Source organism: Lycorma delicatula, chromosome 4 (genome assembly GCF_047948215.1).
Source record: "Lycorma delicatula isolate Av1 chromosome 4, ASM4794821v1, whole genome shotgun sequence".
Taxonomy (NCBI): Eukaryota; Metazoa; Arthropoda; class Insecta; order Hemiptera; family Fulgoridae; genus Lycorma; species Lycorma delicatula.
The window spans coordinates 106342233-106355182 of record NC_134458.1 but is presented as its reverse complement, the minus strand read 5'-3'; the positions used below and the strand labels follow the sequence as shown (position 1 = coordinate 106355182).

General features: G+C 27.5%; 1 protein-coding gene across 1 annotated transcript in view; it reads right to left on the bottom strand.

Moving 5' to 3' along the window:
- Positions 1-12950, bottom strand: part of LOC142323725 (uncharacterized) — a 417400-nt gene that overhangs the window by 403707 nt on the left and 743 nt on the right. Inside the window, exons 2-5 of the mRNA XM_075363881.1 lie at positions 10562-10674; positions 9007-9130; positions 6620-6721; positions 2494-2617 (exon numbers count right to left, since the gene is read on the bottom strand). Of these exons, the coding sequence (XP_075219996.1) occupies positions 2494-2617; positions 6620-6721; positions 9007-9130; positions 10562-10674 (463 nt within the window). The remainder of the gene's footprint in view (positions 1-2493; positions 2618-6619; positions 6722-9006; positions 9131-10561; positions 10675-12950) is intronic.

The following is a 12950-nucleotide window of genomic DNA, read 5'->3' as shown; positions in this document are numbered from 1 at the left end:
ACAGACAACTTTATTTTTTAATTTTACTGTTGAAAAAGTATTTTAATATTTTGGGTCATTATGAAATAAAATTTGTTGTTCTTATACATGGTTACCTTTCTTTCATTTTCCTGTTTAGCCTCTGGTAATTACCATTCAGATAATACTTCAGAGGATGAATGAGGATGGTATGTATGAGTGTAAATGAAGTGCAGTCTTGTACAGTCTCAGTTCAACCATTCCTGAGATGTGTGGTTAATTAAAACCCTACCACCAAAGAACACCAGTACCCACTAGTGATCTAGTATTCTATATCTGGTTACCTACGATACGTGAAAAATAGTAATGAAATAAGATAATATTTGAAAGGAAAAGCTAAATATTGTGAGAGTTAGAACTCAATATTCACAAATATTATCTTTTACTTACTCTTAAATTATCCACTAAAATAAAAATGTAGCATACAAACAATACAGAAAATTTCATCAAGTAATGGCCAGAGTTCTAACTGCTTATTCAGCTATCCAACCAAGAAAGTCATTAGAACTTTATAGGAGTGTAGAACATTATATGAACTGTATATGAGTGTTAAGAGAGCAAAAGGAGCCATTTATACAGTGTTCTTCATTACAGTGGTAGATAGCATTATAATGGAAATGAGGAGGTTACTGGATACCGTAATGTGTAAAAATAATCAATCTCTATACAGTGCAGAATTGTTATGGATAAATCTGATGGTTACAGTGAATTTAAATATATTTAATATTATATGAAATATAAATCACCAAAATACAGTAATCAGATAAGTTAAACTTACCTTATTGATTTCTAATAACCGGTTTTCGTGGTATCCCACATCTTCAGTTGTTATTAAATTCTATTTTTATTACAATAAAACTTATGCTTTCAAATAACTTGTGTTCTCTTTTTGAAAATTATAATATTTTCTATTAAAAAATTTTAAATGATATAAATGTACATGTATTTGTGCTATCCAGTATTGGAATAATTTAGTCTTTAAAATGTAGTAGTATTTTCCTTTGTTCTATAGTCTTTATTGCTAACTGTTAGATTGTATCTATTATACTGTTAAGTAAATCATCATCTTCGAATGTGATCTGGTCATTCATCATTTTATATTTTTATTTATATTTATAAATATAATATTTCTTGAGTATATTCATTTTTTTATCATTATCACAAATCTCCAAAATCTCTAATTGATTTTATAATCTGTAATACTATTTTTGCATTCTAACAGATGTTCAGCTATAATAGGTATACCTCATTTTTTTATTTTTGTATACTGTGTAATGTTCTGTAAATCTCTTTTTAAATATCTATTGGTTTTACCTATAAAAATATTTTTACATTCTTTGCATTTATTTGTACATATTCCTCTCTATTACTTTTATTATTGTTATTTTTTAAATATTTCATAATGGGATTATTTGGTTTGTATGCTCTTGTTAAAAGCATATGATTTATCTACTTAACATTTTGCAGTTATCCACTAACTTTTTATAATTATTTTTATCATATATGTTAATATTTTTTTAAATTATTTTATTTGTGTAATTATATTTTAGGTTTAAAACTTTTTGATAAATTATGGAAATATAAAACTCCGCCCCACACATAAAACAAGTAAAGGAAGAACCATATAAAGCAAATACTGAAATAAAAGATTGTCAAGATAGAAAAAAAATTACAGAAAAATCTGCAAAATAAAGGTTCTTGTGAATGCAAAACAGAAAAAAGAGTAATTAATGAAATTAATTAGAAGTACTATCCACTTTCAACTGCTACATGTTTTAGGCTGTTTAAGTTCTATTTCTGATATTAACACAAATTTAGAAACATTAAAAATTAATAAAGATACCATAAAATTAAATATATTAGAAAATATTATATATATAAATACAAATGAAATTTCAATTTTATAAATCATCAGACAGCATTTGAAGGAAACAATCTTATAAAAACAGCAACAGATAGCAGCACTCGTGTAAACTAATATGCAATTTTCATTATTTTAGTAGTTTTATTTTTAAATTTTTATTATGTAACAACAGAATTATTTCAATCATGATTGAGAATGTGGGATCCTGCAGAAGTACTTTCATGAAAAATTAAATTAAGATATGTCTTAACTCAATATTCTGTACTAGGTGGCTTATTTAATAGAATTTAAATATAATTTAATGGTACAGAGGAATAATATGAATCTTAAAATAATTAATTTCAGTAAAAAATTATAATTGTTTTATACATATTTAAAGTTAGATAGTTACAACCCATCCAATGAATAATTTTCTTTCAACTCTGAATACAGAATTTCTTAATTATAAAGGCTACTTACTACTACTTACTTAGTGCTAATAAAACTGGACCTGTTTTACACAAATTTCATATTTACAGAAGAATTATACCACATTAACCAGACATAATAGGAACTAAATTACTTACAATTTATAAAACAAGTTAACAAAGAAAAGATTTACAAATACAAACCTATAAATATTTTCTTCTTAGTCTGCCAAAAATAAGGACAATTAACAATAAATGGATTATGTCCACATGTTGATTGAATTCTAACTTCATCTTTTACTTGTTGAACTCCATTTTCAGAAATAATCTGAAAATGAAATTATAAATTAATTATTATAAATTATAATCAAATACTTTAGAATAAAAATAAAGCAATAATAACTCAATTCTCAAGATAAGAATGTTCATACCACTGAATTTGAACCAAGCAAGACTGATTAGAAGAAATAAGATCAAGTAGGTCTTAAATAGAAGGTCTCGAAAAATATTAAAGTCTACTAAATATTAAAATACAAAAAACAAAAATATTAAAGTCTTCAATCAGATGGAATTTGATATTCTATTACAAAAAAAAATATGATCAGTTGAATATTATTGATACCCATTAGAACTGCTAAAGCAGGGAGTGAATAGCTATGTATTTCCCAAGTAAAGGCTAAATTTATAGTGAGGTGAGATAATGATGATTGAATAAAAACATCATCCCTATTTAAATAAATATATAATATTTATAAAGACTAATCTTTAAAATTTATTCTCTTGTTATTTCAAAAACACTTATTTCTTAATGTTAGGATTGGGAAAAAATGTTGTAGATTTATTGTAACTTATTGTCATGAAAAGCAAATGTACCCTAGGTAAATAAGATCAACCAAAAATGCATTTTACATTTCATTATCATATTCAATTTTTCCAAAGGAGATTGAGATACCACATTATATCTCAGCCATCTGTAATTAGATGTTCTATTTTTGCTTTTTCTTTAGTTTTGTTTTTTCCTTTCATAAGTTTCAAGAAATTTATTCAACTTTTTTATGTAATGTTTCAATCTACAAGGATGAATTTTTTAAATTGTGTAAATGGTTTTTCCTTTACAATGTTATTATATAAAGTAATACATATAAACAATGTTATGCATGATTACTTTTATTCTGTCATACATGGGCTACTTTTCAGTAATAAAATCTATTTTTTTCAATTTTATTAATGAATTAACCTCTTTTTCAATAGCCTGATTTAGAGTTGAAAATCCATTTTCAAATTCAGATTATTTAAAGATACACAAATTGATGAAGCCTTTTTTTCATGAAGTAACCTCATTATTTCTCTTGGTAACAATATTACTTAATAATAATGAATGAATCCATCATTCAATTCAGTATTTAATAAAATTTCGTTATATCATCATGAACTGATCATATAACAGAAATAAAAATGGAAGACCGCTACAGTGGGATCACCAACACAGTTTACGTACAGCACTCAATAATAGTTACAGATAATAGAAAGATGATTTTCTTCAGCATAATTTTCTTTGTTAAATTAACCAGTCAAAAATGGATCTTCTCACAAGTACTTATAAAAATGTGTTTCTAATTCTTATATTTATATAATACTGGCAGACTTATTTTTTTCCTGAAAACTATTTTGCTTATGCTAGTCTGCTTTGCATCTCTAATTTATTTTGATTTCCTTCTGTAATTCTATTGACAAATTCGAGGGCGCAGTTAAAAAGGAGTGCTGAGAGGCCGTCTCCTTGCCTCAATCCAGTTTTTATGTAGACGGGTTGAGAGAGTTCACCTCTGAATTTCACTCTGGACTGGGTGTTGGTTAAAAAGTTAATTTTATCATGTTTACGAGTTTATGGTGAAGGCCCAGGTTTCTCAGAATATTCAGCATGGATGGTCGGTGTATACAATCATAGGCCCTTTTAAAGTCGACGAAGGTGATTATTAGTTGTTTCTTCCGTCTTTTATATAAGTCCATCATAAGTTTTAGGGATATTATTTGCTCCGGGCAACCTCTCCATGGCCTAAATCCCCCTTGGTATTTCCCCAAGTTCCAGTTCAAGTTGGTCTTTGCATCGGTTGTATATGATTCTCGACAGGATTTATGTGCAATCCAGGAGAGATATGCCTCTGTAGTTTTCCGGATTAGTTTTATCCCCTTTTTTATGTAATGGATGAATGAGGGCTGTGGTCCAGTGTTCTGAAAGTTTTTCTTCGTTCCATATTTTCACGAGGCATAGATGTAGGGAAGTTTTGACTGAATAAACTGATGAGTGTTTCCAGAGTTCTGCGAAAAGCTGGTCTTCTCCGCTTGCTTTGTAGTTTTTTATTTCATTTAAGGCTGCGAGAACTTCTTGAATTGTTGGCGGGTTGATATTTACCGGTGAAATTTTAACTGGAGTTTCAGTATCAATCTCAAAAAGCTCTGGGGAGTCGTCACAGTTGAGGAGTTTATTGAAGGTTTCTGCCAAAATTTCAGCATTTTCTTTATTGGTGTGGGCCATATTTCCTTTTTTTCCTCTCAGCATAAGGGAGGGTGGTTCATATCTTTGAAGAGCCTGACCAAAAATTTTATAATAATCTCGGGAGTTAGTTTTCTTGGAACTTTCTTCTATTTGCTGAATCAAGTTTTTTTGGGCTTGTCGTTTGGTTCCTCTTATAATTTTCTGAGTTATTTTCCTTTGTTTAGTGAATTCATGGTTAGATTCTTCAGTTTTCTGGGTTTGGTGGTTGATCCAAGCTCGGTGTCGGTCTTTGACTGCTTTGTCACATTCTTCATTCCACCATTGGTGTTTTTTTCTTGGGTTTATAGGGGCTAGTTCTTCAGCTATTTCTTTCAGTTGGGATGTCAGTTCTTTTAAATTATTAGTTAATTTGGTTTTTTTTGTTGTTTCTTCAAAGATGGCATTGTTTATTAATTTATGTGGATCATAAGCTCTTTTGTTTTTAGGTTGGGATTTTTTCTATTTATGCGGGGTGAATTTTATTTTAACTTTAATTAAGTAATGGTCCGATCCAGTATCTGTTCCTCTCAAGACTTTTACATTATAAATCTCCTTGTGATAATTCCGGTCCATGCAAACATGATCCAGTTGCCATTCTCCTTTTTTCCAATCTGGGTGTTTCCAAGTCTTCAATTTGTTTGGTTTTCTCATAAAATAGATGAATTTTGAGATCATATTATGGTTTCTGCAAAATTCGACAAGTCTTTGGCCGTTCTTGTTAGTTTTCTTTTGGGCAGGCCATTTTCCGATAATATCACGATATCTTCGTTCTTTACCAAGTTGGGCATTAAAGTCCCCTATTAAAATCTTCGTGTGGCTCTTATTTATGTTGTTTGCAGTTTGGTCAAGAAGTTCCCAGAATTTGTCCATCTCTTCTCTATCTTTTTTAAGATTGTTTTTGTCATTGGTGGGAGCATGGACATTTATTATGGTGTAGAATTTATTGGCTGATTTTAGGGTTAAGGTTGAAATCCTGGGGGAGTAAGACTTAAATTCTACGACTGAGTCAATTATTTTAAGATTGATTGCAAATCCTGTTCCGAACTGTGGGCAATTCTTCATCACACGTTTCCCGGGGATTCCTTTGTAAATTCTGTAACCCTGAGATTCAAATGGCTCTCGATCGGTGTTTCTCATTTCTTGAAGTCCTGCGATTAGGATATTTTGTTTGTCCATTATGTCTGTTAGAGTTTTTAGTTTGCCGGGTTGAGTTAGAGAATTAATGTTGTGAGTGGCAATGTAGTTTATTTGCTTGTGTCTTATCCTCAATTTTGAAGTTGTGTTGTTTTTGGGTGTTTCCAAACGCTCCGATTCATTGTTATCTTTTAAGCAGCTGCCCACCGGATCCGAGAGCAGCCTTCTCTGGTATTTACCAGGCGGTGGATTTTTTCTTAAAAGACCTTCCATATTTGACTTTCAAAGGCAAGTCAGCCTTGGGTGGGAATAAATTCCCGAGTTACAACTCTGGATGTGATCCAGAGAGGTGATTCCGATTTAGTTCACCAGTAGAAATCTCCACGTTTCTAACTGGTTATCCAGACGAACCAACGTGGAGGCGCAAACCAATTTTCTTAATTGAGATTTTAAGTATGGAGAAAGTTTAAATCGGTTCCAGAATCATTTCGTCCATAATCTCCATTATATATGTAATTTTACTAATAATTCTTAAGTAATTGTGCTTACCATGAAAATAAACATAAAAAATTTATTAAGATAATACAAAATACAAATAAGTGGAAATTTTTAAAACAAGCTACAGAAGTTTCAATTCTTTTTTAAAAATATGATGTAACTTACCTGGGCTTTAGATATTACTTTCATTGCATAATACTCGTTATTATCAAGTTTATTCACTTTATAAACTCGACCATAAGCTCCTTTTGCAATTACTCCAATTAACTGAAATACAATCAATAACTGTAAATTATACTAGTTGACATAACTAAAGAACAAAATTCTAAAATATAATGATAATAATTATAAAATAATATTGCATTAAATAATGCAGTAAAAAATTAATAATTCATTTCATGACAAGAAGGTTATAATGGTGATAAATTAATAATGTAAATTATTAGAAAAAAAGTACAAAAAAGTCCCCGTTTTGAATACGTTAAAGTAAAGAGCAGTAGAAGTTAAATAACAATAAAATAATACATTAAAAAAATAATAATAATTATTACCAAAATTGAGTTGGGAGGGCTAACAAAATTAAAAAAAATATATATATAAATTTAACTTTTAATATAACTTTCAAATATGAGAGTTTAAAATTCAGATTTCAAACAGTTATATTCTGTCTGATTCTGGTAACCCGACGGATTCAACAATAATTGTTCTTGACGACAACACTATGAATGTTTTTTCATCTCAAGGTATCCAAAGCGATTAAACTTATTGCAAAAAAAACTGTACAAAAATAGCATAATAATATCAGAGATGACGGTGATAAACATAATTATTATGATAAGGGTAGTAATGGTAGTAGTATAAAAGAAATAATGCAGTTGCTAATAGTAATTAGATTAAGAAAAAGCAATCTTTGTTAGAAACCAATTATAATGATAGGGTCTAACTATATTAATTTAATACTTTGAATACCAACCTTAATTAAAGAACAAACTTTAAGGTTCTTAATTAAAGGACCTTCTCCCAGTGAGGGAAATCCTTTAATTAAATTGCTGACTGTGTTTAGTGTATTTTAAAACTTTGCTAAAAACCATAAGAAGTTAAAAGGATAATTCTTACATTGTATGCAGTTTATTATCCTCAAAATGTTTGATTATTACTTTCAATATGTAAAAATCTCAATTCCTCAAGAAAGAAATACACAACTATTAGATGATTTTCATTTAAAAAAGTTTTGTATAAATTCAAATAAAAAACTTTAATTACAATTTTTTTAAAGGATTTCCATATAATTCAATTTATCTGGTGATGTATGCTAAGACATTTTCAGAAAAAAAAAATTATTTTTAGTCAATTTTTATACTGTATATTACAATTCTATTTTTTTACTCTTATAAATTTAAAAAAAATAATTGTACAAGAAACTTCAAAAATAGTGCAAAATACTTAAAAATGATAAAATACAAACAGATATAAAACGTAATAATACAAAGGAATTATATAAATTACTAAAAAAAAATTATACATATTGTCCTTAAATTCTGACTTATACAAGTCAGCGCTAAATTAAAAATTAAAAAATTATTAACCCTAAATTTAATGCCAAATAAAAACTTTAAATTTTAATATGGAGATTTAAAACAAGATTAATTTTTATCTATCTTTTTATTTATTTTTTAAGTTAATCTTTAAAATGTAAATATATATATATATATATATATATATATATATATATATATATATATATATATATATAAATATCATTTAAACTGTTAAAAATTAACATCAGAGTAGAGCTTCTAACTTTAATGTCCAGTTGGGAAGGAAACAGAATTTGACTTTCAGAAAAAAATGGATTAAAAATAAATATTTCTTTATTAAAATTAAAGGTTTTGTTTATAAGTAATAACTTTTGATTGGTTAAACTGTGGCAATACTTAATTTTAAAAAAATCAAATCAGCTAATGAAACCTTAAAAAAAACAAATAACCTTATAAAAATCAAACAACCACCACATTACTTCATTCAATTGCTGAATAGACAGGTTAATAAGAAAACTGTTTCTCAAGATATAATTATAAAAATTTGAATGATCATATTATAAACTAATATGACTGAAAATTTTTTGTTTGACTCTTTTTGAATTAAAACAATTTATTTGGTTTTCACTCATTTTCTACAAATTTACACATTTTGACTTTAATCTGAGACTACTTTGAAAAAATTGGCAAAGGATAATGGAATCAAACTTATTCTAAATTAACATATGCTCCTTATAAATACATTGATAATATTCTTAAAATCATCTTCACAGATAATTATCAGATTTTTGTAACTACTAAAAATACAACAGAATTATTGAAATTTATTGTTAATTTATACTTTAAACATAAATTATAGAGGTTACAAATAATTAAATATAACTTTTCTGGGTTACTACCATTACTGCTAATAGAAATTATTTTTAAATGTTATTAATTTTAAAATTTTATACGGTATTATGAAAACCAGTTTAATAATCTGGTTACTTCTAATTTAAAGAAAAAAAAAATTACCTCAAAATTTATTTCATTTTTCTTTTTTATTTTAAATTCTGGAAGAAAAGCAGATTCGATGTGCGGTACTGGCCATGCTGTTTTACATGCTTCTAATGGATTACTTAGAGTTGACTGTCGCCATCTAAAAGAAAATATGAAATTATTCAGAATCATAAAAAATTGGGTTAAATTTCCATTTCAAAATTACAATATTTCTTAAAAATTTGGTCTCTTCATTTATTCCTCAGCAGTTACCTATTCACCTTCATAAGCAGAATTACATGATGTAGTGTAGTAACTATGTTGATAAGGAAGCTTGTCTAATTAATAGCTTTAAGTATCTTCTGGAGTATAAATTTAACAAACTTCTAAAATTCAGCAAGATCTCAATACAAATCTTGAGTCTAATTAAAATACAATTAGTTTACTTTAGTGATTTCACCCTTGTTACTTAGAAAATCTGAATGTCTCTCTTAAACACTCTGGTAATGGGTCACCTCGCTTTTATTATTATAATGATGCAACATAATAATTTTTAAAATGTAAATGAATATCAAAGGTACTTCGTTGTTATATCTACATAATTAATAACACTTACAGCAGACTTACCTGCATACCATTCTGTTGAATTTCTGAACAGTACAGGTGATTTTTTTTAGGTATCATAGGATTATCACAGAACATTTATAAACTAAATTTTAATTAGCATTCAAATCATTAGCTGTTGCCTCCAACAAAAATTGTACACTGTTGGAATTAACAAGTTAACAGGTTATAGTATTCAATTGAAGATGAATGCCATTGAATTGTATCAGTGGGTACTTATAAAAAAAGTGTATTTTGAAGTAAAGCCTGTACCAGTTAGCAATCCAATGGTAATCCCTCCCAAAATTGTCAATTTGCTATACTTAGATGTTAACTAGAAGATATAGTAGATGTTAACCAGGGGTATTAGTAAACTGTTTTCTTCATAGGTTCGAATATATTTTCAGGCAATCAAATAAACTTTAATAACAAGATCAGCTAAGCTAAACTGCCAGAAAAAAGAAATGATTAGTAAAACAAGCAGATGCAGAAATTATTCAACATATAAACTATAATTGCTATCCAAATATTCTCAAAAAAGCATTTTTTGAGAAATGAATTATTCATTCTAGTTGTCAGTCTGCAATTTTCCCAGAAAGATCCAGCTCCCTTCAACAGGTAACTAAACAGAGAACATAAGGTAGAAGGTTTGAGCTTGTCACAAACAAGTAAGTCTGTAACACAAAAAACTAATGGAGCAACAAACCCCAAAAGGCATATAAATTAAGTTTTTTCTTCTTAAAACTTAAAATGCTAATTCATATTAATTTAAATCATAGACATTTATTAATTCTTATAATTAAATTTGATGTAGACTCAATTAATATATATGAATGGCATTAGCTGAATCTTTCTGGAGAAGGGAACGTGTTAATAAAGATACATTTAGAATACTGTTAAGTAATAATTATCATTTACATGAAAATTAACTACACAAGACTACTGCAAAACAAAGTAAATTTTAATCAGAGAATACCGTAATACTAACTTATTCCGAGAAACTCTTGACCACGGTCTTGTAGCACTGTATGCTGATTTTTGAGTAGTACTACTTGTAAATGAAAGGCTGCTAAGGTTACTAGTAAAGTTCACCAAGGAAAACTAAAACACAAGAAACATTTTTTTATAAGTCGAAATAATAAAATAGTAAAACTAATTTTATGGTAATAGCAAAACATGTATATTACAGGGTATACAAAAATAATAAATTTAACAGATAAATTTGATTATATGTAGAAATATGATTTCTTTGGTCCAAAATCTCATCAGATGAAGGCAATCTGTTATGAGACAAGATGTGATCAAGAACTACATTTATCCCATCCCAAGAATACTAGAAAGAAAGTGAAGAATGAATTGGATTTTTGATGCCTATTTACTGCCGATACACTATCAGCATGTAAATGATATTAAAGTCCTAGATGAATTGAAAACTGGTTGTATAACAAAAGATCAGAACTTCAGTAGTACCTATCACACCTCATGTATATTGCAGCCATAAAATAGGGATAGAATAAAATTTAAACATTGCTTTATATAATATGGTGGGCTAAAAATCAATTTCCCTTGCATATGGATTAAAGTTCTGCAACAGATCAAAAATTTTGGTTTTGTAGTTGTTCATGATAAGTAATGTAGCTTCTATTCAATTGTTCTTTACTTCATGTTTTTATATACTGAGAATTATGGTGTTTAATTACAGAAAACAACAGTTTAGATGTCAAAATAACAATAATACAGCTGCCATCCTTGAAAAATCTCTATTCTCTGCTGTTAGTTTGCATAATAGAATTTAAAATTTGAAAATAATAAAGAAATGCTTCATGATTAAGTAGTCCTAGAACTAGTTGCAATTAAGAAAACAAATAATTTGATCAGGATATTTTAGCAAAGAGCTCTTCTATAATGAAGAGCTCTAGTCTTTTCAGCAACTCTTACTGCTGAAAAGTAACTAAAAAGGTTACTATTCAGCAGGAAATCATATACTTTGTCCACATATTTTTAAAATAAGGGTGCAATTTTGCAAGAAATTTTATTCAATGTAAAGCAGATGCACTTTTCCTTGGCTTAGTGATATGGTCTGATGAAGTATGTTTCAAATTGAATAGACTAGTTTATTTTATTGACAGGACTTATTTTTTGCAATAGAACCCTAACAAGTAATTGAGATGTTATTCCTGGTTATTAAACAACCCTTTGTTTTGCATTAGCCATCTCTACATTTTGCAGCAGAATAGGGCTCTTCAAGTTAAATAACACCTTAATAAAAGTTTTTCTGAATGTAAATGATGCCAATTAACATTAAATGAATAGCTACACGATTATACCTTGTGTTTTTGATTTAGTGGAATTGTCTAAGACACTGTTTTCTTCTGATTTGATCTTAACAAGCTATATAAAACTAGTTGATTTTTATAAATCAGGACAAAAATTTATTTGAAAAAAGTAGGTTATTCAGTGAAAACATACTATCATGAATGCTTAAAGCAGAAGCCTGACTCTTTTAACATTTCCTCTGATGATTATTAAAAATATAAAATAAAAAATTTAATTTTTATTTTTATTAACTACTTTCTTAACAGTAATTGGGCAAAATGATGTTTAGTCCAGTATATAAAATGTATTTTTAAATAAAAATTTTAAAATTTAAAAAAATTATGTTATCAATAAAAATAACACTTCCAAGCTAAAAATAAAACCTTAAAAATATTATAATCTAAAACATAAATCAAGTTACATTTTTTCTCCTTTAACTGAATATTTCCAAAAGCAGAAAGTATATTCTTCTTTTTATTTTTTAAAAAGAATAATAAAGAATTGTTTGTTAATAAAATTTGTCTTGTTTTCATATTAATTAATGAATCAATTCTTGAGTTTTATCCTACAAAAACATGTAACTGCTCTTCAATAGTTTAGTTTTTTAATGAATAACAGGGACTTTCATCCTAATTTTTTTAAATAATTAAGCATTTGAATATGTTGAAATTAAATTTATTTTTGAACAAAGTACTTCTGGAAATAAATTTAACATGGTTTCAGCTGCTGATAATTTTTTTAATAGAATAAAAAATAATTAAAAATTTATAAAAGACATGTTTTCTTGAAATCTTTCGATTTCAAACCTCAGGGGATAAAAAGTTTCAAACCTCAGGAGACACTGTTTTTGTAGGATAAAACTTTGGAATTGATTACTAATTAATATGAAAACAAGAAAAGTTTTACCATACAAGTCTTTATTCATAGTCTTGTATAAGGTTTTAAAAAATTTCTGTGATTACAATGAAATAAACGAAATGAAAGTTGAAACCACAATAGATCCTTGTCAGGAATCAAACCTAGAAGACAAAAGAACCTAGAAGACAACATTGTAATTAGCT